General features: G+C 33.6%; 1 protein-coding gene across 2 annotated transcripts in view; it reads left to right on the top strand.

Annotated features, from left to right (window-relative positions):
- The window catches only part of MDGA2 (MAM domain containing glycosylphosphatidylinositol anchor 2), a 777981-nt gene that overhangs the window by 661239 nt on the left and 90217 nt on the right, over window positions 1–26525 (top strand). For both annotated transcript variants that reach the window (XM_076004050.1, XM_012746557.2), the window contains one exon: window positions 5985–6254. In XM_076004050.1, coding sequence (XP_075860165.1) covers window positions 5985–6254 — 270 coding nt within the window. The remainder of the gene's footprint in view (window positions 1–5984; window positions 6255–26525) is intronic.

Below are 26525 nucleotides of genomic sequence, written 5' to 3' on the forward strand. Positions count from 1 at the left end.
CATTTTAATTTATCCAGTGACAATAATTATAACTAGTGGATGGCTGGTCTATTCTCAACAAGTTAAGATGGTTTCACATGGCTGGAACCTTGATGGGGAGCCTGAGCTAAGCTCTGCCCTCTCCTACTCCATATAATCTCAGGGCCTCTTCACATGGTCTCTGCAGAAGAGTAGTTGGACTTATTATATGGGGTTCAAGCCTTCCAGAGGGAGTAGTTCAAAACATAGGGAGTGAAACTGCCAGTCTCTTATGTCCTGGGTGCAGGAATTTGTTCATAATCACTTGTGCTATATTCTATTGGTGAATGTAATCACAGAGCTGATCAAGATTTAATGAAATGGACATATGCCCCAGGTCTTGATAGGAGAAATCTTGCAGATATTGTGTAAATATTTATTCTTTTATACTATTCATTCATTCATTTATTCAAACAGTAATGATTTGCCACCAACTATAGTGCCATATACTATGATGGATTCATTGGATGAAGCAATGGGTGGGAATTTTAGGCTGCTTGAAAATGGAGCTTACGTAAACAAGATAAGAACAATGGTAATGATATGTAGGAAACAAATGCAATGATGAGTAAAAATTAACTGTGGGAGAGATAAGTTACTAAATGGTCATCAAGGATGGGTTTTCTAAAGAGGTAAAATTTGAAAGATGATAATGAGCCAGCCATTAAGCAAAAGAAAGAACATCTTAGGCAGAAAGAACAAAGTCAAATGTATAAAATCTGGAAAGGGCTGTCAGGTTGGAAAAGGAAGAAAAAATTATGTGTCTGGAACATAGACATCAAGATGAGAAAAGTTGAGACTATGGCCAGAGCTATAACTTGTCTAAACTTGTAGGCCTGGTTTACAAACAAGAGTGAGTCAGTAAAGTTTTTTGAGGAAGAAAAAGCATGAGCTGATTTCTCCTTAAAAAGCACATCTGGCTAATTGCAGAAGAATGAGAAAAAGTCAAAAGAGCACATTGTCCTATTAGAAGGATATTGCAGAAAATTTGTAGATGTCCATGTGAGAGATAATGAAATTTGCAGTAGATATGGAAAGAAATGTATAGCTCCTAATGAACTTTCAGGGTAGATCAATAGAAACATAATCATAGGCATGTTCTTGAACAAACAGTTGTCATTCCTTATCTCTATCTACTCTTTAACAGTCCATTTACATGTGCCAAACCTGTAAACTAGATTCTGTATATGCGATAGAAAATACTTTCATTATAGTTATAAATGGTATTAAATTTATTAAAAATAGATATTTCAAATATTTTCACTCTTAACTCATTTCTTGTTAGCATTTGATACTTTTGACCACTTTCATCTCCTTTGAAACATGCAAATGCCTTTAATTTTTATAACACAACTCTCTGGATTCCTGTATTTCTCTGATTATTTATATTTATTCTCCTTCAGGAACTTTTGCTTCTCTCTAACCACATAAGTTTTGTATTCAATAGCAAATCCAAATTTGGTGTTTTATATTTCTTTTTCTATACTGACTAAGAGCTATCTCTGCAGAACTATAACCTACAGTCAGTCCTTTCTTCTGAGTTTTAGATCCATATTTCCACTGGACTATCAGAGATATGTATTTCTTGGCATATAAAAAAACAAAATATTCTGCAAAATCTTCCAATGAAAATAACTACAAATGCTAGAGAATATTTTTAAAAGAAATAATACATGTATTAAAAATAAATCTTGTCAAATTTAATGAAAGCAATACAGTGAGCTACTTTGCCCACAGGGAATTTGCTAAACATGGGAAAATTTGAGCTTAAATTTTGTTGGCATCTCTGGGCAAGGGGTACAGAACTCCAAACTGAAAGTATTCACCGGGGGAGAGGTCTATTGGTATACCCTTCCTCCAAGAAGTTGGAATTTAAAGAACTATATGCACAGGGTAAGAGTAAATCAGACGTAAACTCAGTCTACACATTCCTACTCCCAAAGGAGTGCAAAAACTTGTCATTTGGGGGTGATCAGGTTGAGATGATGTTAGAATCCATGACTGAAGTTATAGTCCCACGCTGGCTCTTATATGGACTTTTAACTAAAATTCGGGTCACTTGGTGGTTCAAATAAGTCTCAAGCCATGCACTTAGATAAATGTAGTCCTTGAGAGTGATGCCAATAGTTGCCCGTGAATACAAATCTTCTTTGGAGGAAGAAACTATCATTTTTCAGGACCAAAATATCCCACAAATATTTTTAAAGATAATAAACAGCACAAACTCAAAATCAGTCAGGAACACACACAAAAAAGATAATCTTAGAGGAAACCAGCAGAAAAATACCCTCAAAACTTCATTTGGAATTATCAGTTTAAAACAATTACTTTGTTTAAAGAAATAAAAGACAAGCTTGACTACATTTTCAGATAATGAAGAAATATAAAAAATGGAATAGCAAGTATAAAAAGAACACAGAAAATTTATATATTAAAACTATGCTATTGGAATTAAAAACACAATGAATGTTTAGCAGATTAAGCAGAATTAAAGACTTAATGAACTGAATTAGATCAGAAGAATGTATTCATAATGCAGTACAGAGAAACAACCTCCAGAAAATCTGGTAGACAGTTTAAAAGATATGGGAGACAGAATGAAAAGGATCATCAAATAAGGTTATAAGAAAGGGAAGAGAGGCATTATTTGAAGAGCCTATGATGAGAATTTTCCAAATTTCCCCAGATAAAAGACACAAAATTTAAATCAATGGATTTAAGAAGCCTGACAAATACCAAACCTATAAGTAGAAAGACACCCATACCTAAAAACATATTGAAGCTGAGGAACACCAAAGACAAAGAGATTTGGAAAGTATCTGGAGGAAAAAAAGACATTCACTTCAAAATGTGAGACTTTGAGCTCACCTATCTCCACCAACAATGGCCATCTAAAGACAGAGGAATTATATAATGATGTGCTTAAAATAAACTGCCAACCTATAACCCTGTGTACAAGAAAAATATTTTTTAATGAGAATAAAATATATATATATTTAACTTTGATACATGTATTTCCTTTCCCATATCACTAATCATAGATTATTATCTCATGATTATGAGTGGCTAAGTCTTACCTTTCTCATGAAAACATATCACCATCAAGTGACTATAGTATCCTATGGAGAACTTCAATCTTTGATGATAGCATTAAGAGCTCTTGGTTTCATGGCTCCACAAGCTAAAATATATTTTTTAGAAAATTACTATCGGAAAGTTCACTAAAGATACATAGAGAGTTCCAAATAATGAGTTTAAACACAAGGGAAGTGATCACTGACGGAAGGTCTATAATGAAAGAAGAAATGAAAGGCAAGTAAACTGGCATATATCAATAAATTTTTTAAAAAATAGTGCAAGTATAAAATGATAATGTACAATATATTTCTTTTAAATACATGTTAGGGTGAGAATCAAAGGAATAAATTTTTCTTGGATTATTTTGTTCAATAAGGTTAGGGTATTGATTGATGTTTTTGGATAACTTGAGTGTGCATGTTGCAAGCTTGAAGACAATCAAAATAAGAGTAATACTCAACTAGTAGCAAGAAAATGGTTAGAATAATAATGTAATACATCAATCTAAAAGAAGGCAATAGAAAACAACAGAAAACAAATAGAAAATACAAAATAAGAAGGTATAGTAAATTTAGTACAAAATTAAATGAAATATAGAAGTATAAAATAAGCAGTTACAGTAAATGCAAATGAATAAAGTGCTAAGTGTTCTGTGTAATATAAAAAGATTGTCAGACTCTTTGAAAAAATAGAACATAAACACATGCTGTTTAAAAGAGATGCTTGTAAAATATAAGGATACTGAAAGTATAAGAATAAAATGTAACATGCAAATACCAACTGAATGAATGCCAGTGTAGCTATAATAATACTAGACAAAATAGATTTTTAAAAAATAAAGTGTAAGTAGAGATAAAAGATATTATCTCTAAAAGGTTTTACCTGATAAAAGCTTCAATTCATGAACAACATAAAGCAATTTAAAATTTATATGTACATAATAGCATAGCCTCAAAATAGGCAAAGTAAAAAGGAGATAGAACTACAAGATTTTTTTTTAAACTAATGCACTTTGAGAAGAGTCTCATAGACTCTCCTAAGTTAATCCAACTAGAATAAGTAAGCAAAAAATAAATAAATAAACAACTATATAGATAATATAAACAACTCAACTGTCAGACTTGACCCAATAGATACATACTGTGCTTCAAAACTGCACGCTCTTCCTTCTTTGCAAGGACATACAGGACAGAAATCTATCGTGTATTGTCCCATGCAGCAATTGTCACACATTCAAAGGATTAAAAACATATGAATTATTTTCTCTGGCCACAATTTAGTTAAGCAAAAAATCAAAAGCAAAGAGATAATAAAACATAACACATATATTTTGTAATGAAGAAACACCTTACTACTAGGTATGTGATTCACAGGTGCACAAAATCAATGTCCATCATACTTCAAACTGCCTCTCCTTATCTTCCCCGACTTCATAACTGACACTGTTATCCACCCCCTTGCCTAAGGCATCATGAGGTCCTGCTGACCTCAGCTTTGTTCAGGCTTTCACCAGTGACGTTGTTTTCTCTGCAACTTGTCTCTTTACTCTGTGGTTTCTGCATCTCCTATTTGTTACAATATTTTTCCAAATTAATTTTACAAAATATTTTTCCAAATTAATTTTACAAAAATTAATTTGAACATACAAATTCTTTATTTGAAGAATTTGAACATACAAAATTTGAATTTACAAATTCTTTATTTAAAAATTTTAAAAGACCTCCCACCGAATACCGGGATTAAATTTAAATGCCATAGCACGACATTCAAGTATCTTCGAATGGAGTCTTTGCCTTTCTTTCCATCTTAATTCCCCTCTGCCCCAAGCTGTCATGGCCTTTTGTTCATCAGCTATGTCAATCTATTTGTATTTCTCTGAACACTCCCTCCTCTCTAGCTTATACCCATCTCTCTGCCTGGAATGCCCTCTCTTACTACTTACGCACCTATCGTTTCCTACATATCCTGGAAGACACAGCTCAAATATCATCTTTCTTGAGATGCAATCAGTCCTCATAGTTGTCATTCACATCTGTTTGCTGACTACCCTGAAATTATTTTTCACACTTCAGTTTCGTAATTTAGTTTTTTAAATGGCTGCCTTCTGTGTTAGCCTATGAAGTATGTGATAGTAGGCATCGTTTTTCTTGTACATTTTTAAAAATTCTTGCCACTTTCAAAAAAGTGCCCCAAACCAAAAATTAAGTGAAAGAATAATATTAGAATTACTAGGGTAGTTTATAAATATTTGCTGAAAGAAGTAAGAAGGATCAGTTAATGGCAATGGGAAAGGAGACCAATATTATGAAAAACAAATGGAATAAGGTGCTTCAAGTTTACACATGAATATTATGACTTGAAGCCAAAAAGATTATACCAAATAATTTAGAAAATAAATTTATATAATCGTGTTACCTATTTTATTAAATAATGGGTACCCAGAAACCCAAGGACTGAGCCTCGCCTGGGAATAATTAGAATTCACCGATTTGAACCTAAAGCATTTTCTGTTTCCAATTCTCCTAGTAGTTTGGAGCCCCAGCTTTACTCTGCATTTCATAGACAGAACTCCATTTGGCTACTGACAGTAAACAAATACAGTCGGGACAGTTTTTTTTCTGCGAAGCACGCTAGAAAGAAAAAAAGTAATAATTTTTACCTGCAAATGCTTTTGTAAAGCAATGAGGCTCCATTCACTGCCCACACTCAGGACATCACATTTCCCAAAGCAAGCTGAAATTCCTGGGCCTAAATATGTTCTCCACCCACCTCTTATACTCCTTCCCTATTGCTGCCTGTGTTCTCAAAAATAGCTTCTCATAATAAGAATAGCCATTGGCTTATTGCAAGGCACTTCTTTCATCTGTTTTAACATATCTTTTCTGCAGATCCTCCTGCTGTGGAACCAGCATTCCTGGAAATCCGGCAAGGACAGGACCGAAGTGTCACCATGAGCTGCAGAGTACTGAGAGCCTATCCAATACGGGTGCTGACCTATGAGTGGCGCTTGGGCAATAAATTATTACGGACCGGTCAGTTTGACTCTCAGGAGTACACGGAGTATCCAGTGAAGAGTCTTTCCAATGAGAACTATGGCGTTTATAACTGTAGCATCATAAATGAAGCTGGAGCCGGAAGATGCAGCTTTCTCGTTACAGGTAGGATTTCAGATATTTATATGTTAATATATATGACCAAGAAGTCTTAGCCCTATGTCAATTTAAGAATGAGAGTGGAGCAGCTTGACTGTTATAGGTAGAACTTCTACTTGTTTGTTTTCAAGGCAAGTCTTTTTTTTATTTATTTCATCATATTATGGGGGTGCGAATATTGTTAAGGTTACATATATTGCCCTTGCCACCCCCCTCCCCCAGCCGAGTCAGAGCTTCAAGGGTGTCCATCCTCCAGGTGGTGCCCATCGTGTTCATTATGTAAGTCTTTTAATAGTTAAAATAATGCATGTGCCTATAAAAGTACACAGAAGTATATTAGAATTCAAGTGGAGATAGTCATGAAGTTGGCTATTTTTAGTATTTCAGTAATATAAAGAAACAAATTCTGGTGTTAACTAGCTTTATTTAGAGCAAATTTCACATTAATATATTTTTCTCCTTCTGCAATTCTAAAATCGTGTGACAGCAGACACCTGCTCTGCTTTTCTTAATAGTGGAAAGAATGAAAGGGTTTTTTTTCTTATTTATTTATTTATTATCCGTCACCATACAGTGATTTTCCATTTTGCCTTTGGCTTGTCATATGTTCACAAATATTCCAAGGAAAAGCATTACAGTCGTATCTGCCATACAATAAGTTTAGAGGTAATTATTGATAATTTTTGATACCATTGTCTTTCAAATATTTTCTCTTTATTAAGTCTTACATACTTATTTAAATTATAATTTAAATATACTAAATTATTTTATAATCCATGTACTAAAGTGTTATTTTTGAGCTACATTTTAGGCATACATTAAAAGCAAATACTCCTTTTCATTGTTATTTCATCATAGGTAAAGTTACTTGTACTAGTTGAAATATTCATGCTAATAAAAGAAGAAACTGGGTATTGTGCATTATCTTTTATGAAAAGCAATATAAAAGTGATTGAAATGTTCCAAACTTAAAACAACCTGAGAAGTGTCATGGGCCACCTGCATCAGAAGTCTGTACTGGTTTAAGCCATACTTTGGCAAAGACCCCAAGGGATGCATCAACAATGAGATGTTATGCCCCTTACACAATCTAGTGATGACAAGATGTTTGCAGTAGGTTGATTAGGCAGGAGACCAGGTGAGAAAATCTGTTGGCAGCACTAGAGATTGAGGAAGATGTACTTTTACACTTTTTTGAACATGAATAACCAAATCATTTTCAGTAAAAAGTAGCATTTATTTATAAAGTTTACAATTATCTATGTCTTTCAAATTGTTCTAACTGATGTTTCTAAGTATTTAACAATCAGTATGTTAGTTCTAAGTTATTCCAATTGTGTTCCCACTAACCACATGTTCTTCATATTTCTTTCCTTTAACACACTTTTCCTTGACAAGACGTTTCTATTGGAATATTTATGAGTGTCAGGAGATTAAGATTTATTAACAGGTTGGGCAAGGAAATGAATAATGTGCAAAAAGGAGAATTTTTCTATTTATATTTTTTGACTAGTTGCTTAAACAAAATGTGAAAATATCATATAAAAATGTAAGCATAGGTATTTATTAAGCTAGGTTTTAGGTCAAAAAACATAAGAGCAAAATAAAATAGCAATCAATATTCCCTTTATATAAATAAAAGCAGAATACCTTAACTTCCAGAAACTACATGTACAGAGTTATATATACCTAGACTTGTAAAACACTTAAGAGTTTCATCAATAGAGATATTTTTAGATTATTTCAAATAAAAAATATTAAAGGAGTGATGTCTTTTTCAAAAAGTAATAATAGATATATATTCTATAAAATTTTATATTATATAACCATAAATTATAAGTAGGTAGAAAACAAACAATAGGTACTATCTCTCAACTGATAACATTTTTATAATCAGCAAACTATTTAATAACTATTTACTGGGTACCTACTAAGCATCAGGTACTAGATATCAGAAATCAAACAATAAATACTCTCTTTCAAAAATCTGACCAGTTATATTTTTGTAGTGTCTTGAAACAATAATTTTATTTTTATTCCTATTGCCCTTGTTAAGCCTAATATTCTCTTCTGATCTGATTTTATCTGATCCCAAAACTTTTAACCTCCTTCCCTTTTAGTCCGTTTTCTATATTGCTGGGCCTTCTTTTCTTAGAAGATATATCTTGCTCTTAAGGGAGAAATATTGATGTTTTTCATGGCCTGTTGAATGTTGTGAAAATTCTTCATTGTCATAATCCTTCAAACTGTTCATAAATATCTTAAAGAAAATATATAGCATCATTTTCCCCTCAATTTTACCAGTTACTCCAAACTCCATTCAAATTAGACTATGCTGCCTTCCACCAGATCATTACACATTTCCAAGAGTCTGCCTTTGTTTCCATGTTACTTTATTCTGAAATCCTAACCTTTTGTGTATTCCTCTTCTAGAGTTATGGTGACTTTTGTGTATGACTTTACCAGGGGTATGTTGATCTTTGTTCTTTACCCAAATAGAGAGGTGCAGGCTGTGATATTATATTATGATTCACAAGTTAATTATATATGTTAATATTTACAGAGCAGCTGAAAGTGTCAGTAAACTCCAAGTCACCATAATTTAAACAGGATGGAAAATTATTTCACTCAGGTTAAATCCTTGATGTATCATTTCAGAAAGTAACATCATAATGGCTCTGTTCCACTAAGTCCTCAGGGATTCAGGCTTCTTCCATCTTTTTGCTCAACTGTCATCAATAAATGGCCTGTCTCATAGTCCTAACAGCTATTTAAGTTCCAGCTATTATTTCCACATTTCTCAGCCCAAAGTAAAAATTAACTCCTTCTTTCTGAGGACGCTTCCCAATAATTTTAGACACCCTTTCTGTTTGCATTTAATTGGAAATAATCATATTGCTTCACCTGCAATAAAGACTGTGAATATAGATTTTATTTTAAGAAGATTAAAGCACCTATGTTATGCACATGAACACACATACATATAAAAGTTACGTTTATTGAAAATATTACAATACAATTAAAATGAGATTATCAAGGGAGATCCTGGATCTATGGTTTTTATCTCTGCAAACTTCACACTATTACTGTTAGTCATGCCCCCTTTTCAGGAACCATGAACATTTAGAATATTAGAACAATTTTAAAAAGATAAGACAATAAGAGGTTTGATCATAGACCTTAAGAGATCTTATTGCTAAGCACAGTGGTATTCAGGGTACTATATTGGTTACTTATTCATACATAACAAATTACTACAACCTTAACAACTTCAAACAACACACATTTATTATCTCACAGTTTCTGTGCGTCAGTATTCCAAGCATGGCTTAGCTAGATCATCAAGCTCACAAGACTGCAGTCAGAGTGTTGGCTGGAGTATGTTCTTGTCTAGAGGCCCAACTGGGGAAAGAATCGCTTCCAAGCTTATTCTAGTTATTGGAAGAATTAATTCCTTGTGGTTGTATGATAGAGGACCTTGAAATTTGCTGGCTATTGGCTGAGGACTACGTTTAGGTCCTGGAATATACCTGTAGGTCCTAGAAGACACCTGTAATTCTTTGTCACATGGGCTTCTCAGAAATGGCTGGCTAATTATTTCATCAAGCTCACAAGAACAATCTTAATCTCCAGTCTGCTAAAATGGAATCTTGGATAACATAACACAATTATGGAAGTGACATCCCATCACTTTTGCTAGATTCTATTAGTTATAAATAAGTCATATTTTTTTCCTTATACTCAATGGGTGGGCATTACACAATGACATAAAAACTAGGAAGTAGGATTCATTGGGTGTCACCTTAGCACCTGTCTGCCACAAGTATGAATATTTCTGCTACTGGAGTACTAAATAGTCTACATATGAGTAAAACTGCTATATCTGTTTAAATATTTAACTAAAGAAATTCTTCATAATTTAAATTCCTTTCCATAATCATGGATGGCAGATAGGGTTTTACCAAGTAAAATTTTTCCTGTGACTGTTACTCTCACCTCTAATTGAAAATGTTTATGCTTGGATTGTGCATTCTATATTTCCTTTTTGCATATTATAATATTCAGAATGAAATATAGGAACTACTACTTTCTCAATGTTAAGTTTCATAAAATCAAAAGCATAACCAAAATTAGACAGATCCCAGAGATCAAAGAAGGTCAAGTTAAGACATTTTTATGAAAGGGAGTACATTTTATCAGTGAATGCAAAACAATTCAGAATGACATATAGAAATAATACTCAAGGTGATGGATATAGCCTGACTTGATCATTGTACATTCTTTGCATGTAAAAAGCAATCACATATACCCCATAAATATATAAAATATCATCTATCTTCCATATAGTTTTTTGTTATCTATTTCTTTTAGTTCTGCTCTGATTTTTGTTATTTCTTTTCTTCTGCTGGATTTGGAGTTGGTTTGCTCATCCTTTTCCAGTTCTTTGAGATGATTCATTAGATTATTGATTTATGATCTGTCTTTTTCATGTAGGTATTTGAGGATATAAATTTTCCTCTCAGGAATGCTTTAGCTGTGTCCCACAGACTCTGATAACCTCTGTCTCCTTTATCATTTAGTTCAAAGAATCTTTTGATTTACATCTTAATTTCCTCCTTAACCCAATAATTGTTTGGCAGAAGGTTGTTTAGTTTCCATGACTTTGTGTGGACATGAGTGTTTCTGCTGCACTTGATTTTTTGAGACTTGATTTTTTGTGGCCTAGGATATGGTCAATTTTAGAGAATGTCCCATAAGCTGGTCTGCAAAACATATATTCATTGGTTTTTGGATAGAATGATCTGTAAATGTCTGTCAGGCCCATTTATTCTAGAGTTCTATTTAAGTCCATTGTTTCTGTATTTATTTTCTGTTTAGAGGATCTGTCTTGTTCTGTCAGAAGCGTGTTGAGGTCCTCAGCTATTACAGTGCTGCTCTTTATCATTGTATATAGATCAAGCAGGCTTTGCTTTATGAATCTGGGTGCACCTGAGTTAGGTGCATAAAAATTTAGAATTGTTATGTATCCTTGTTGAATTGTACCCTTCACCATTATATAGTGACCATTTTTGTCTTTCATTACTTCTGTTGATTTGAAGACTAAGTTATCTGAAATCAGAACTGCTATGCCAGCTTTCTTTTGGTGTCCATTTGCATGGAAAATTGTTTTCCATCCCTTCACCTTGAGTCTGAATGCATTCTTATGGGTTAGATGTGTTTCTTGAAGACAGCAGATACTGGACTTGTGTATATTTATTGATTCAGCCAGCCTATGTCTATTTAGTGGGCAGTTCAAGCCATTCACATTTATTGAAAGAATTGATAAGTAGGGCAGATTTCTGTTCATCCTGTTGAGTTGAACTTTGTTGCCTTGTTTTCTCTCTTCAGCCATTGTGGTATCTGGCCTTTGACCTTTAACTTATGGATGATTTTACACTGGTGAGTGTGCTGATCCATGTGTAATGCTGTTCTGAGTACTTCCTGGAGGGCAGGTCTTGTCTTGATGAATTCTCACAGTCTTTGTCTAAAAACTATAGGGAAGATTAATAAAACAAAACGTTGGTTCTTTGATGAAATAAACAAAATTGACATGCCTGATGCTAGATTAACCAGAAGCAGAAAAGATAGGACTCTAATAAGCTCAATCAGTAATGAAAAAGAAATTACAACTGATATCATGGAAATACAAAATATCATCTATGAATGCTATAAAAACCTATATACACATAAACTTAAAAACTTGGAGGAAACGGAATGTTTGTAGAATCACAGTTCACAATCGCAAAGATGTGGAAACATATGAAGTGCCCAGCAATACTTGAGTGGATTAATAAAATATGGTATATGTACACCATGGAATTCTACTCAGCCACAAAAACAATGGTGATCTAGCACCTTTTGTATTATCATGAATAGAGCCAGAACCCGTTCTACTAAGTGAAGTATCCCAAGAATGGAAAAACAAGCACCACATGTACTCACCATCAAATAGGTATTAACTGATTGACACTTAAGTGCACATATAGTAATAAAATTCATGGAGAGGAAGTGATGGGTATACACACCTAACAGCTGCAGTGCACCTAGTCTGGGAGATGGAAACACTTGAAGCTCTGACTTGGGTGGGGTAAAAGCAATATAGGCAACCTAAACATTTGTACCCCCATAAAATGCTGAAATAAAAAAAAATTAAGAAAACATAAAACATAGCCTTAAGTAAAAAATGCATAATATAGCCTAATAACTCTCCATGTATGGCATTCTATATTGTAAAAAGTAATTCCACAAAATTTCCTCCTCTCAAAACTGCATTAAACAAACAAGCAATTAAAAGAGCAAAGTTTATTACCAACAAAACAAAGAAATGGCACCAGCTCCCGGACACAAACCATGAACCATGAAGGAGTGCTTTTGGGTACTCTGAAGTCTAGATCCTTGCCATCTCAAACAACTCTGCTATGTATGCAAAAGAGATGGTATTGCCCTTCTTTGACAGATAGACTAACAGCAGCCCAGGAAGCCAATAATAAAGTAGTTCAATCTCTTTTTGAAATACTTTAGTGACTCTTTTGTTAATGGAGCTAAAGGGAAATTTGGATAATTAAGTTTGATAAAATATGAGTAAGTCCATGCAGAATCTGTGGAAGTAGGAATAAAAATGTAAGTATCAACCTCTGAGTGCATTGGCTCTTTCCTGTAATCTCAGTGACTAGGGTGGCTGAGGCAGGAGGATGGCTGGTGCCAGGAGTTTGCAACCAGCCTGGCAAGACAGTGAAATCCCATCTTTACAAAAAGAAAAATGTACATATCACTTATGGAAGTTGGTGCTATCACTTAGAAAAAAATTTACAAATATATATACTTTAATAATAGACCTAAATTTATACAATAGTATAGACAGATTTTTTCCAGTAAACAGATTATGAGTAATTCGTATTTCATATCATTATTAAATAAAATCCTGAACTAAAATTTTTATTACTGTTACAGTAGTTTGATAGCTCCTTAAATTCTTGGCATTATAAAATTGTTTGATTTCTCCAATGGAAGGTTCAGAGAAGTGTCATTGTCAAAATTCTATTATTAGACTCTCTTACATCTAAAGCATTGCAATGTAAAATATCAATTTTATACATTTTATATTTCATTAACTACAGTTAGTTTAAAATGTAGACAAACTGAGAAAATGTCCTTACTATCTGATATGTTAATTTCTGAATAACCCACTTTTGGACTCTAATAGGCCAGAAAGAGAGAATGGTTGCTTGCAAATGCTTTTTTTATAATCTAAAGAATGTGGTCAAAATGAAAATTAATGGAATTTAGGAAAATTGAAGTATTTCTGAAAGAGCTAAACATTAAAGTCTGGACATTTGACCCTGGGATAGAGGGAGGAAAGTATAACTGATGGCTGGATCCAAGGTAAAGTTGAGTTCACGACGACCACATCTTGGAACCAGCAAGAGAAAGAGTTGAAGATCTAGATGCAACCAGAAGCAGGAAACAAAACACAAAATTGGGGATGGCCTCTGCTATGGACTGAATTGTGTCCCCCAGCACCTAACCAAAGTTTTATGTTGAAGCCCTAACTCCGAATGTGTTGGTATCTGGAGATTGGCCCTTTGTGATATAATCAAGGTTAGCTGAGTCAAGAGGATAGGGCCCTGGCTCAATGTTATTAGCTCCCAGATAATAAGAAAAACCAGAGAGTATGCTTTCTTGAGCTCTCTCCACCAGGTGAAAATACAGTGTGAAAGTGGGCATCTGCAAACCAGAAAGATAGCTTCACCAGACACCCACCATGAAGCCACCCTGATCTTAGACTTTCAGCTTCCATAAATGTGAGAAAATAAATTTCTGTTGGTCAAGCCATCTAGTCTATAGTATTTTGTTATGGTACCCGAGTAGACTAATATAGTCTGCCACAGTAATAAGTGCAATGTCATATCAGAAATCATAGTATCAAATTATAACAAGGAGCAAAAAACATGAACTCCCATCATCCAGATGGAATTCTTCTGGATAATTTACTGTGAGTGTGGCTTTTATTCTCGGTCATTACATAAATATAGTTCTCCTACAAAGGAAAGATTTTAACATCTTCTAACACTTTAGCTTTGTGCAAGCCACTTAACTCTTTGTGGCCTTGGCTCCTTTATCATGTCTCAGAACAGGAGATGATAAATCTGCTTCCCATAACTCATAATGGTGGCAGTATCAAATAAGTTGATCAATGTGGACATGTTTTAAAAGCAAAACAAGATCAGAAAAATGGGCTCCGCATGTACTGACCATCAAATTGGTACTGACCGATTATCGATATGGTGCTCAAAGGGTGGTGGTGTTCACCAGAGATTGGGGGGTGGAGGGGTAGACCCACATCTGAGGGATGTGGCGAGCAGTGTGGAGGGGAAGGGCATACCTCTAACCCTTGCTACGTAAATGCAAAGTTATAAAATCTAACCGAAATGTTAAAAAAAACATTTATGGGGTATCAGGCAGGTGGGGGGGGAGGGGATGGGTATATATATATATATATATATATATATATATATATATATATATATGTATATAATAAGTGTGATGTGCATTGTCAGGGGGCTGGACACGCTTGAAGCTCTGACTCAAGGGAGTAGGGAAGGCAAGAGCAATGTATGTAACCTTAACATTTGTATCCCCATATTATGCTGAAAAAAAAATTAAGATAAGAGAATTTCCAGATACAGTTAACACGACACTGAAAATGCCACCGAAATAGGCGGAGATGGCAGTGATGGCTCAGAAATGTGGTAAGCAATCAATGCAGGTGTGAGCTCTGGTTGAGAGAGAGAAATGTGGTGAGATTACTAGGCTAGAGCAAAATCCAGTGACAGTATTTTGGGGCTAGTCTGATGGAGGACTTTGTATTATAGTTGAGTTTTTTTCTCTATATATTACACTGGGTGAGTCATTGCCTGACATCACCACGGGGCTGGAAATCAGCAAATCTAACTTGAAACACTAGGGGAACAATTGAGAGAGATCTGGAGCCTGGCTGGAATGGGCAGTGTAGGGCAATGAGGGCAGCCAATATGGCTGGCTCTTGGAGTTTCTTCTCTTCTTCCCCTCCCCTCAACCCCACCCACACTCCTTCATGTTAGACCACTCCCAAGAAGCAGGCCAACCTAGGATAAGTACAGCGCCTGGTAGTAAGGTATGAGAAACTAGTTGTACTGGAGGAAAAAAACTCCCGAAGAATAGGGGGATGAGAAGATAAGTCTGGAAAAGTCTTCTCTGAAGGTGTTTGCATGACTAGCTCTGTCTCATTCTTCAGATCTCTCTTTTTTTTCTTTTTTAGAGATTACTTCTTTAGAATATTATCAAATTCAAAAATTATATACCTGTTTGTTGACTGTCTCCACATTATAATGTATGTTCCATAGTAGCAAACACCAGTCTATTTCTTGAATGAATGTTTCAGGCCATTAAGATTTCTCTTAACAACCACTCAGCTATGTTTTATTTCAACTTATTAGCCTTTCATTTACTGCTATATCAGTAACTAATTCCAATGCAATATCAGTTCATAGTCAAATGCATTAATTCATTTAGAAGTACAGAAACCTTTTAAAAGGTAATCTTTTTTGTGTGCATATTAATAGATTGTTTTCAGTAAGTAAACAAGGGAGAATTCACCATATTTAAATATTTATTATAAAAATTGGTGGTACAGATGTAAAAACAGATAATAAGTTTATATTATATTGAGCTCAGAGCCTAGAACCTCCCCCCCAAACACCCATAGGAGTTCCTCTTGCATACTATACTACTAATAAATACTTGCTGAATGAAACAATGAGGGAGAGAATGAATAAAACTATAGGAAGGAAAGAAAATTTAGAAGTTTCAATCCCATACCTAAATTTTCATTCAAATTACATTTAAAACATCATTTTAAAGTTTTTGTTCTACTTTTTGAGTCAGTTTACCTGTATCATAACATATTACTTATTTTTTTCTTTATACTAATTTTTTTACTTCCAATTCAAACAGCATCATATATTTAACCACATAGGTTAACCATGTCTTTAAAATACATGCATTGTACAACTCATGTCTTCCTTAAGATCTTTTGAATGTTGTTATATAGCATTGCTAAAATCTTCAAATTAATCTGGGAAATAGTAAAAGGACCAACCTTTCTATTATAAACAACCAGAAAATTGGACAAATCATATGAGGTTACAGTTTCCAGGAGTGAAAATAAACAGGACAAGACTGTAACTCACAAAGTGAGCTCCATTATCAGTCTGTCTCCCTGTCTGGGAGCATTACCGTATACAAGCATAGTAAGCTGGAGTCCAAGCAGGATATGGATTTTTGGCTGAGCCGAGAAAATACATAATAAAATTTGAAGCAGCAAACGGGTCTATATGTAGGACAGAGCACGATAGAGGAAAGAGCTATATAGAGAAGGGTTATAGGAGTTCATGTGGATACAATACCTAGAAATTAGACTACACAAGAACAAGATGAAATTACTTGAGGTTTACTGTTTTGTAATCTGTGAGGTTGAGAACAGAAAAGTGATAGTAGAGTTCCAGTAGTGATGAAGGAAGCTAGAATTTCAGCTCAGCAAGATAGGATATACCTCCTTAAAATTCTAAACATCCTGGTGAGACACCAAAATGATTAAGCTGCAGGAATAAGAACCATGCTTGAGAGTGAAGGCACTCTAACAAAGATTGGCACCAAACTCTGATAAAATCATGGGGAGGCAGAACTTGGAGGTTGAGTCTCATCAAGTTAGAAGAGCTTGGAAAACACCCTTGAATTTCTCACCCTAATAAAATGTAGAAAGCTAGCATACAAAAGTGTAAGGTAGTCAGCAAGTAACAGAATTACCTATTAAAATAAAATTCAACACTCTTTAGAAGATAAAAGAGATCACAGTCCAGTTATCTATAATATAGTACAGTCCATATTATTCATGATGTTCATTAAATAATAAAAAAATTACCTGGCATGCAATGAAAATAGGAAAATTTTACCCATAGTCAAAAATAATAGTATTTTATTAAAAACTAACATTCAGATGGCCCAAATATTAAATGTAGCAAAAACTTTAGCTATTATAAATATTTTCAAGGTATTAAGGGAAAATATATTTAAAAATTAAAGAAAAATGCAGCGTTTATTTATGAGCAAATGGCTAAGAACTTTCAGTAGACCAATAAAACCTCTAAAAAGGAACCAAATGCAAATTCTATAACTAAAACCATACAATAATTGAAATGAAATACTCCTTGGATGCATTTAACAGCATATTACATAAGGCAGAAGGATTAACGAAATTAAAAACAAATTAAAGGAGCTGATACAATCTGACAGATAAAAAAAGATGGAAGAATAATACAAAAAGAAAGCTAAGAGCCTGAGAGATAATATAAAATGGTCTAGAACAAGTGCAATTGAAATTCTAAAAGAATAGAGTGAGAATGGTGCAAAAAAAAAGCATATCTAGAAAAAGCAGCTGAATTTTTTCCCAAATTTATGAATCACTTAAACCTACATATCTAAGCATATCATGCTACATAAAACAAGAAAAATACAAAGAAAATCACATGTAGATATGCCTTAATCTAATAGTGGAAAATCAAAGAAAAAAGAAAATTTTCAAAGCATCTAGAATAAAAATTATTTCCTGATGATATATATATAACAATTGCCTTATTAAAAACAATGAAGACTAGAAAACAATGGAAACTTAAATCTTTAAATATCTTTTAAAAATACTGTCAATGCATAATTTTATATCTAGTAAAACAAACTTTAAAAATTTAGGGGCAAATAAATATATTTTTCTGGAAAAATAAAAGCTGGATAATTGGTAGTCTGCAAAACTGAACCACAAAAATATGTAATCTTTATATTGAAGGGAAAGGGCTTATCAATGGAAACCAGAATCTTTAAAAAGAAATAAAGAAGATCAGATATAGTAAATAGGTGGATAAAGAAAAAAAGGACTATCTTCCTTTTTTCTTGCAATTTCCCTAATAAACATCTGTATAAACAATAGTCAGCAAATTGCAGCCTGCAGCCAGCCAATTGTTTTGTAAATGAAACTCAACTGGAACACAGCCTTCCCCATTTGTTTATGTGTTGTCTATGGTTGTTTTCATGCTACAAGGGCAGAGGTGAGTAGTTGCAACAGCAACCATATGGCTTAAGCCTACAATATTTACTGACTGGCCCTTTATGATAAAGTCTGCCAATCAATCCCTGGTTTGAAGAAAAAAACAGTAACATTGTAAATTCAAGTTTATAACATATTAGAACTAAAATAAGACAAAAATAGCACAAGTGATGGGATTAACTTGAATCATACCATTATAAATGTATTACATTTGTGAAGAGGGAAGTGCGAAGTGAATAGGAACCTCAGAGAAGCATGAAGTATGAAATGTGATATATTAAGAAGTACGATATTGACTCTAAATAGAATCAGTAAGCTAAAGTTGCATAGTTTAAGCCATACAAAATTCTTTTTGTTTTTTTTTAAGTAGTGCATCAAAGACACTAAAATTTATTCAAATTAACTCAAAATACCATAGGAAAAGAGCAACAGATGAATGAAATATTGGAGGAACAAAGAAAACAAAGAGCAAGATGGTAGACTTTAACTCAGTTATCCAATAATTACATTATATGTAAGAGAATTTAACATTCTAGTTAACTGTCACAAATGGTGGGACTGGATTTTTTTAAAAAATAGCAAGCTATCTACAAATACACAGTAAATCTGCTCTCTACCAGAAACCCATTTTAAAAACAAAGACATGAAGAGGTTGAAAGGAAATGGGAGAATACATAACATGCAAACAGCAGACAAAAGAAAGCTGACATGGCTATATTATTATCCACAAAAGTAGACTTCAATAATTATTAATATAACAGTTAAAGAAAGGCAATAATAATGTTAGGTAGATAGTGAGGGATTCCAGGTCTCCTAGGGATGAAAGTGGGTGTTGTTGCCCCCTCTGGGTCCTGCCCAACCCTAATTCTCTATACCTAGGGGAGGGGGGAATACCTATGAATGTGCCAATCACAGCTTGGTGCACCAGCTGCAAAGAATGTAGAGGACACATGGGCGCCATAAAGTCCGGAAAATGACCTAGAACCCACATGCATTGTTAAGGATCATGTCATGTGACTCCCAACTGTCCAATCAAAGTGGTTCCATGGTGACCTCTGAACCACGAGGTAGGTTCCTATCGTGACACCCTAAAATACTACATAGACCATAGCTAATCTCTCTTTTTGCCCTTCCTTTTGCTTGTGCTGCTACAACAACGGGTCTAGTCATTATCTGTAGCGTTATGTACCATGCTCTGTAAACCTGTATCTTGCCCTATAATCCTATCTTTCTCTCCTCAATAAACCTCATTTTCATGCTTGCCTAACTTTGGCATGTCTGGTCTTTCTTCAGCCATGAGTGCGCCAGGACCTGACAGTTTCAGACTAAAACCTAACAATAATACAAGAAGAATTTATGGGAAAGTCATAACTTTTAAATATGTGTATACCTAATAATAGAATTTCAAATTCATAAATTTAAAAAACTACCAAGAGAAATATATTCCATAATTATAGTTAAATATTTCAATACCCATCTATCAATAATTGATAGAATATATAGGTAGAAAATTACCAATATTTTAGAATATTTAAGCTATAATATCAAGTATATTAAATTAATTGATATTTATAGGTCATTATGTCCAAAGTTATAAACTATACATTATTTTAAGTGAACGTGGAATGCTTACCAAGGTTGATAATATACTGATTAAACAGTTTCCTTCTAAGACTGAGAGCAAGACAAAAAATACTATCACCAGTCACAAATATTATACTGGAGGTCCTTATCATAGCCAAAATACTCAGAAAGTAATTAAAGTGAATACAAACTAGAAAGAAAGGGTACAACTTTCTATTCATAGGTCATATGGTTGCTTTTGTAAAAAAAATCCTAAAGAACCTACAGAAAATCTACTTGAATTAATAAGGTAACTTAGCAATGGTATAGTATAAAAATTAGTATGAAAAATCATATTTATGTATAGCAGCTATGAGAATTTACAATGAAATATTAATAAAAACCTATTTCCAATGACATCAGAATATGAATAAATTTAAATATATGTAAGATGTACACTGAAAAATATAAAATATTGCTGAGGAAAATTAAATAAAACCTAAATAAATGGAGAAATATATGATGTTCATACATTAGAAAAATCAATATTGTTTTGATGTTTATTCTTTTCAAATTCATACTCAGTTTCAATGTAATCTTTATTAAAACTCCCAATGTGTTTTTTCTTTCTTTGTTTTTATGAAAATTGAAACACTTATTCCAGATTTTATGGGGAAAACAGGATCCAACTATAGTTAGATCTAGGTAGGAAAAGAAAGTGAACAAAGTTGGAGAACTCATACTACCTGTCTTCAAGGCTTTCTATAAAGTCACAATAATCAAAATAATGTGTGGTTCTTTTTGTGTGTGTGTGTCAATACATGGATCAATGGGAAAGAATAATCTAGAAATAGACCTCTATGGCCACATATATGACACATGTACAATCAACTGAATTTTTCAAGGTCACCAGTATAATTAATTGGAGAAAAGATGATCTTCTGAATAAATGTGCTAGAACAACTGGATATCTATATGGAAAAAATAAACCTAAAACAATACCATAAAGTACCCACTAAATTGATTTAAATTTAATTGTAGATTTAAGTATAACAAGTTAAAACTAAAGCATTGTAGAAGAAAACATGAGAAAAATCTACACAAATTTGAAATAGGCAAAGATTCATAGAAAGTAAACAAGTAAAAGCGCCACCCATAATGGATATTAGACTTCATTAAAACTACAATTTTTTGTTCTTTCAAATACATCATTAAAAAATGAAAAGACAAGTCATGGATGGGAAAAATATTTGAAATACAGGTATCTAACAAAAAACTTATATCTGGAGTGTGGAAATAATTCTTATAACTCAATAGTAGGACAAACAGTTCAATTGAAAACTGACTAAAAACTTGACATTTCACAAAATAATATATAATTGACCAATAATTGTATGAGCTAATATTAGTTATCAGAGAAATGAAATTTAAAACACAATGAGATAATACCACACATATATTATAATGGCTAAAATTAAATAGACTGACCATACCATGTGTTTATGAGGGTAAGGTAACTGAAACTATCACATACTACTGAGGGAAATGTAAAATGAGATCACTTTGTGAAAAATAGCTTGTCGGTCTCTCATAAACTGGAAAATCCACTTACTTACCAAATGATTCTGCAATTCCATTCCTAGATAATTACCCAGCAGAAATGAACACATGTGTACACAAAAACTTATTCCCAAACTTTGATATTGGCTTTATTTGTAATAGCCTCAAAATAGAAAGAACCCAAATATCCATCAATAGGTGATGAATAAGCAATTTGTGATCTGTTCATGAGATGGAATTTAACTCAGCTCTAAAAATGGAAAGAACTACTGACACCTGAAATACTATGGATGCATGTTGAGTGAAAAGAACCAGACTCAGAAAGTGCATATTTTATGGATTTCATTTATATGAATTTCCTGAACATGCAAAGCTAATCTTTAGTAGTAAAAAATGGATTCTTGTTTGCTTGGGGCTGAGGAATGAAGTGATTGATAACGAAGGGGCAGGAGGTAGTGATGGCAACCTATATATTGATTAAGGTGGTGATTCCATAGTAATATGTAGATATTTTTCCAAACTCATCAAAATTTTTACTTAAAATGTAAAGATTTTATTTATGTACATTATACCTTAATAAAGTACTACCAAGTAAATGTATGCTATTTACCCACTAAGGTAGGCTTGGAAATAGTGTCTCATAATGTGAATGGCATTTGTTCTATCAAATGTTATTATGTATATTTTTCTAATTCACATTGTGTTAAAATAAGCAAGGTAATTTTTTAAAAAATTAACTGTTCCTCAAGAATCCTTTGTTCCATTTTTCTCTCCACTAACCTTCAAAATATTTTCTTTTAGGTGGGGACACTAGTTGGGAGCAAAGGTCATACATAAAATTTAAATCATAAATATATGAATCAGGTTTTGGACGATTACCATTTTGTAACCAGAGGCAGGGTAGAGTAAAGAGAAGATAGAGATATCAGCATAACAAGCAATGCTGTAAGAGTCCAGAACTGTTTCTCACAGCTTCCTTACATTGTTTTGGAGTCTGAAATACATCTAATTTGTGGAGAATAAGAGACAGTTGGGAATCTCCAATTTCCCCTAACAGAGAAGAATAAAACAAAGAAAACTGAATGTAGAAATGCATATATATGTATATAAATATCATATATTAAATATTTAGTAACTTTATTCCTAATGGCTTGTTTAGCAGTTAGTACCTTTGGATTTTTCAGTAGATACTCAGTGGTAATAAAACCAATCTCTGAAAGAATCAAAGGACATTTTAAGGCTGGGTACAGTGGCTCACGCCTATAATCCCAGCCCTTTGGGAGGCTCATGCTGGAGGACATTGTGAGGTCAGGAGTTTGACACCAGCATGAGTAGGAGTGAGACCTTGTCTCTACAAACAATAGAAAAAGTAACCAAGTGTAATGGCACATGCCTGTAGCCCAAGCTACTTGAGAGACTGAGGCAGGAGGATGGCTTGAGCCCAGGAGTTTGAAGTTGCAGTGAGCTATGAGGACACCAGCCATGGTACTCTAGCCCAGATGACAAAGTGAGACCCTGTCTCAGGAAAAAAAATAAAAGAACTTTCTAGTTCAGTGGAATTAAAGCCATGTCCCAAACCTCCCCGTGTGTTTTTAAACACCTGGCCTCTGTCCATCACCCTGAAGGGATGATTAATGGTTGAGAACGGTGCACAGTGTGTTCCGAAGGTATGCCAGAAACCAGACTTAATGTGGTCAGAAGAGAGATTCCGCAGATGATAGCCCACAACCTGATCTGGCATCTTTTGTCTGGGAAGATTTTGTGATGGGGCTGTAAATTGAGAAAATCAATAAAGGTTTTCTTTGTATGAATTATTTTCAGGTTTAATATCAGAGGATATAACCAAAGTCTTATAATTTCACATCGCTTAAATGATTATTACTTAAGAAATCTGCATCTGCTATCATTCTAATAAATTTTGTCTTTTTTTTTAAAGAACTTATCAAAATAACAGTTCCTAGAAGCCTCAAAATATAACACAGGCAGATACCTGCTTTGCCGTCAGATCCAGAGCAGTGCTTAGTAGCAATGTGATAAGAACAGTTATTTGCACTCTAATCTTTTCCTTGTTCTAAAAGGCATATTCACGGATCTTTTAGTTATTGCTAGAGAGTCACAGTGATGCAGTTTCAATAACTAGTTTCCTTTATTCACATCTAAATCCACTTTATTAACTCAAGTTATATGTTTTGGAGAAAATAAATGTTCCTAGAAGATAAACAACATACCTTCTGGGCTTCTCTCCAACTCACTTGAACACCTCTTGCTCCCTGCCTAAATGACTTTCAGCACATTCATATTCAGCGGTGGACCACCCACATGTGCAGCAGCAGCACTTGCCAAGAAGTTAATGTGGTCTATAAGTACAGCATTGAACATTCAGTTCTTTCAGGCTGAGAGCCGCTGTGTCGGTTCATCCGTCTGTCCCCCTCCACACACACACACCCAACCAGTGGTCCTTTAAATGAACACAAGGCTTTTAGATATTTTGGAACTATTAAGTTTTGAGGTAATATATAGCTTTAGCAAGGACTGAATACATTTATTTGCAGCTTATTGTATATTTATTATTCCTGAGTTAAATGTTTAATAATAATCTCATCCTAGAGATTTAGTTGATCCTTATCTTTATAAATTCCAGAGTTGACAGTACTTTGAGATAATGGCATAATAAGGCAATATGGTTGATTCCCAGGGATACAATTGTGGTTTAAGTTTCTGTACTCATAGAGGGCAAAGTGAATAATTAGGCATTCTTTTTCTACTAGCGCACTAGCCTATCAGGAAATCCATCAGTCTATAAAGTATCTTTGTGTGAACTGGGGATAGGGGAAGCTCATTTCTTTAAGTAAATGCATGTCCTATACCAGGGAACAAATGGTAGCAAGAATAGGCCAGGCACACACTTGATTGTGAGCAACCATACAGAGTTGTATTGGATGTTAGAGTAAAAAAAAAAATCCTTTAAACAAATTGGGTTCAGAAGGTAGCTTTGTGACTTGATGATTACTTACTATAGGTCAAGTGGCTTAAGATCTACTTTCATTTTTTTGTAAGGGCAAAATGATGAGGATACTGCCATCTTGCAAGGGATTGTGAATATTAAAAAAAATCATAATATATGCAAGTTGATTAGCATGGTGGTTGACAAAAAGCAACTACCAAGAAAAGTAGACTTTAAATTTCTTATATTGGTCTGGCAGAGATTAAGCATCAATTCTTCTCTAAGCCTAGGAACTGTTTTATCTGAGATTAAGCTTCCTCATAAGGCTTTAAAAGCTACAATTTAGAATACTTTTTGTGCCCAGTTAGAACACTAGAGGCAGGCTTACAAGGTCATGAATGGGAAGATCCCAGTGGAAAGTATTTCATGAGAATTTTAATTGTTTTTTTTTTAACTGACACATAATAATTGTATATATTTATGGGGTATATAATGATGTTTTAATATGTACAAAGAATAGTGATCAGAACAGGATAATTAGCATGTCTATCATCTCAAACATTTATTATTTCTCTCTATGTTGAGAACATTCAATATCCCCTCTACCAGATATTTGAAAATATACAATATATTAATGTCAACTATGGTCATCCTACAGTGCTATGGGACATTAGAACTTACTCTTCCTATTTAACTGTAATTTTAAATCACTTCCTATCCCCTCCTTCTTCCCTACCTCCTTAGCCTCTAGTAACCTCTGTTCTAATCTTTACTTCTATGAGGTCAACTTTCATCCTAGATGATCTATTCAAAATGTGAGTATCTACTAATTCTTCCAGTTCTTTTCCATGGAGGAGGCACCTGCTACCTGTGTCTAGTCATCCATTTTGATCCCTATCATTACCTAAGGCATAGTACCCCCTACAATGGCATAGTTGAATAGTTGTACCAGATATCTTATGACATATTTAAAGCCTAAAGTATTTACTGTCTAACTTGCTACAGAAAAGTTTCCTGAAACCTGGTTTAGAAGGCAGTCTTGTTAGGGACAGCATCACCTCAAGCATCCTTGAGGAGGAAGGAAACAAATTATAGAGTTTCTTGAGAATTTTTTCCTTCCTCATGCGTAAATCTTTATGTTATATTTATATTTATGTTAACATGGCTTTATAAAAGTTCTCCAAATAATGTCTGAAACTATAATGAGAAATAAAAACATATAAGTGCTATATTACTTATAGACTAATGCTCCCATTTTATTTTCTTTTTGCAAAAATTGTCCTAAATGTTTAAATGATGGACTAATGTCACAAAAAATACAGGCATACCTAAGGAAGGTTACTCTTAGTATTATAGCATTATATCTATTTAATGGCTAAAACTAAATAAAATCAAAGTTTATTTAGAGAACTTATCTACTGCACCATAATTCTCAATTTAAAAGATTTTTTAAGGTAGGTAAAGATTGAAACTTCAGGATTATGATTACTCTGAAACAATAGGCTGTAGTTGCTTTGCATTGTGTTATACCCTCTACTAGACCTAATATGTTATGTCTAAATCTGGGAAAGGGCCTCAATGAGAAATAAAAGTAATTTTATACAAAATATTTTTGGGAATTCTTATGTATTTGAATAACATTACAATGTGTTTTCCTAATTACATGCTAAGCATTATGGTATCAATGACTCTTATAGAAGAAAGTATAACTAAAAGAAGGAAGGATAGTCATGATTTAGGTATAAAAATATGGATAAGGAAAGGCAAAGAGGAATTACATGAGCAAAGTATTTTGGTTTATGGGATCAAGGTGTGTGAAGATAAATCTGGGGTTTTAGAAATATTCAGTTCCTGGCATGCTAAGTAACTAGAATGTGTTCAAGAAAAATGGAATCATGCAGAAAAGTTCACCGATTGATTTATCAATAAATATTGAGTTATAAGACTTTTATTGGTGTCAAATGGTAAGAGTGAAATTTGATGTTATTAGAATGAACCATAGTAGTAACAAACAATAGACAATCTAACAGATGAA

The sequence above is a fragment of the Microcebus murinus genome, chromosome 6, assembly GCF_040939455.1.
Source record: "Microcebus murinus isolate Inina chromosome 6, M.murinus_Inina_mat1.0, whole genome shotgun sequence".
NCBI classification, from domain to species: Eukaryota; Metazoa; Chordata; class Mammalia; order Primates; family Cheirogaleidae; genus Microcebus; species Microcebus murinus.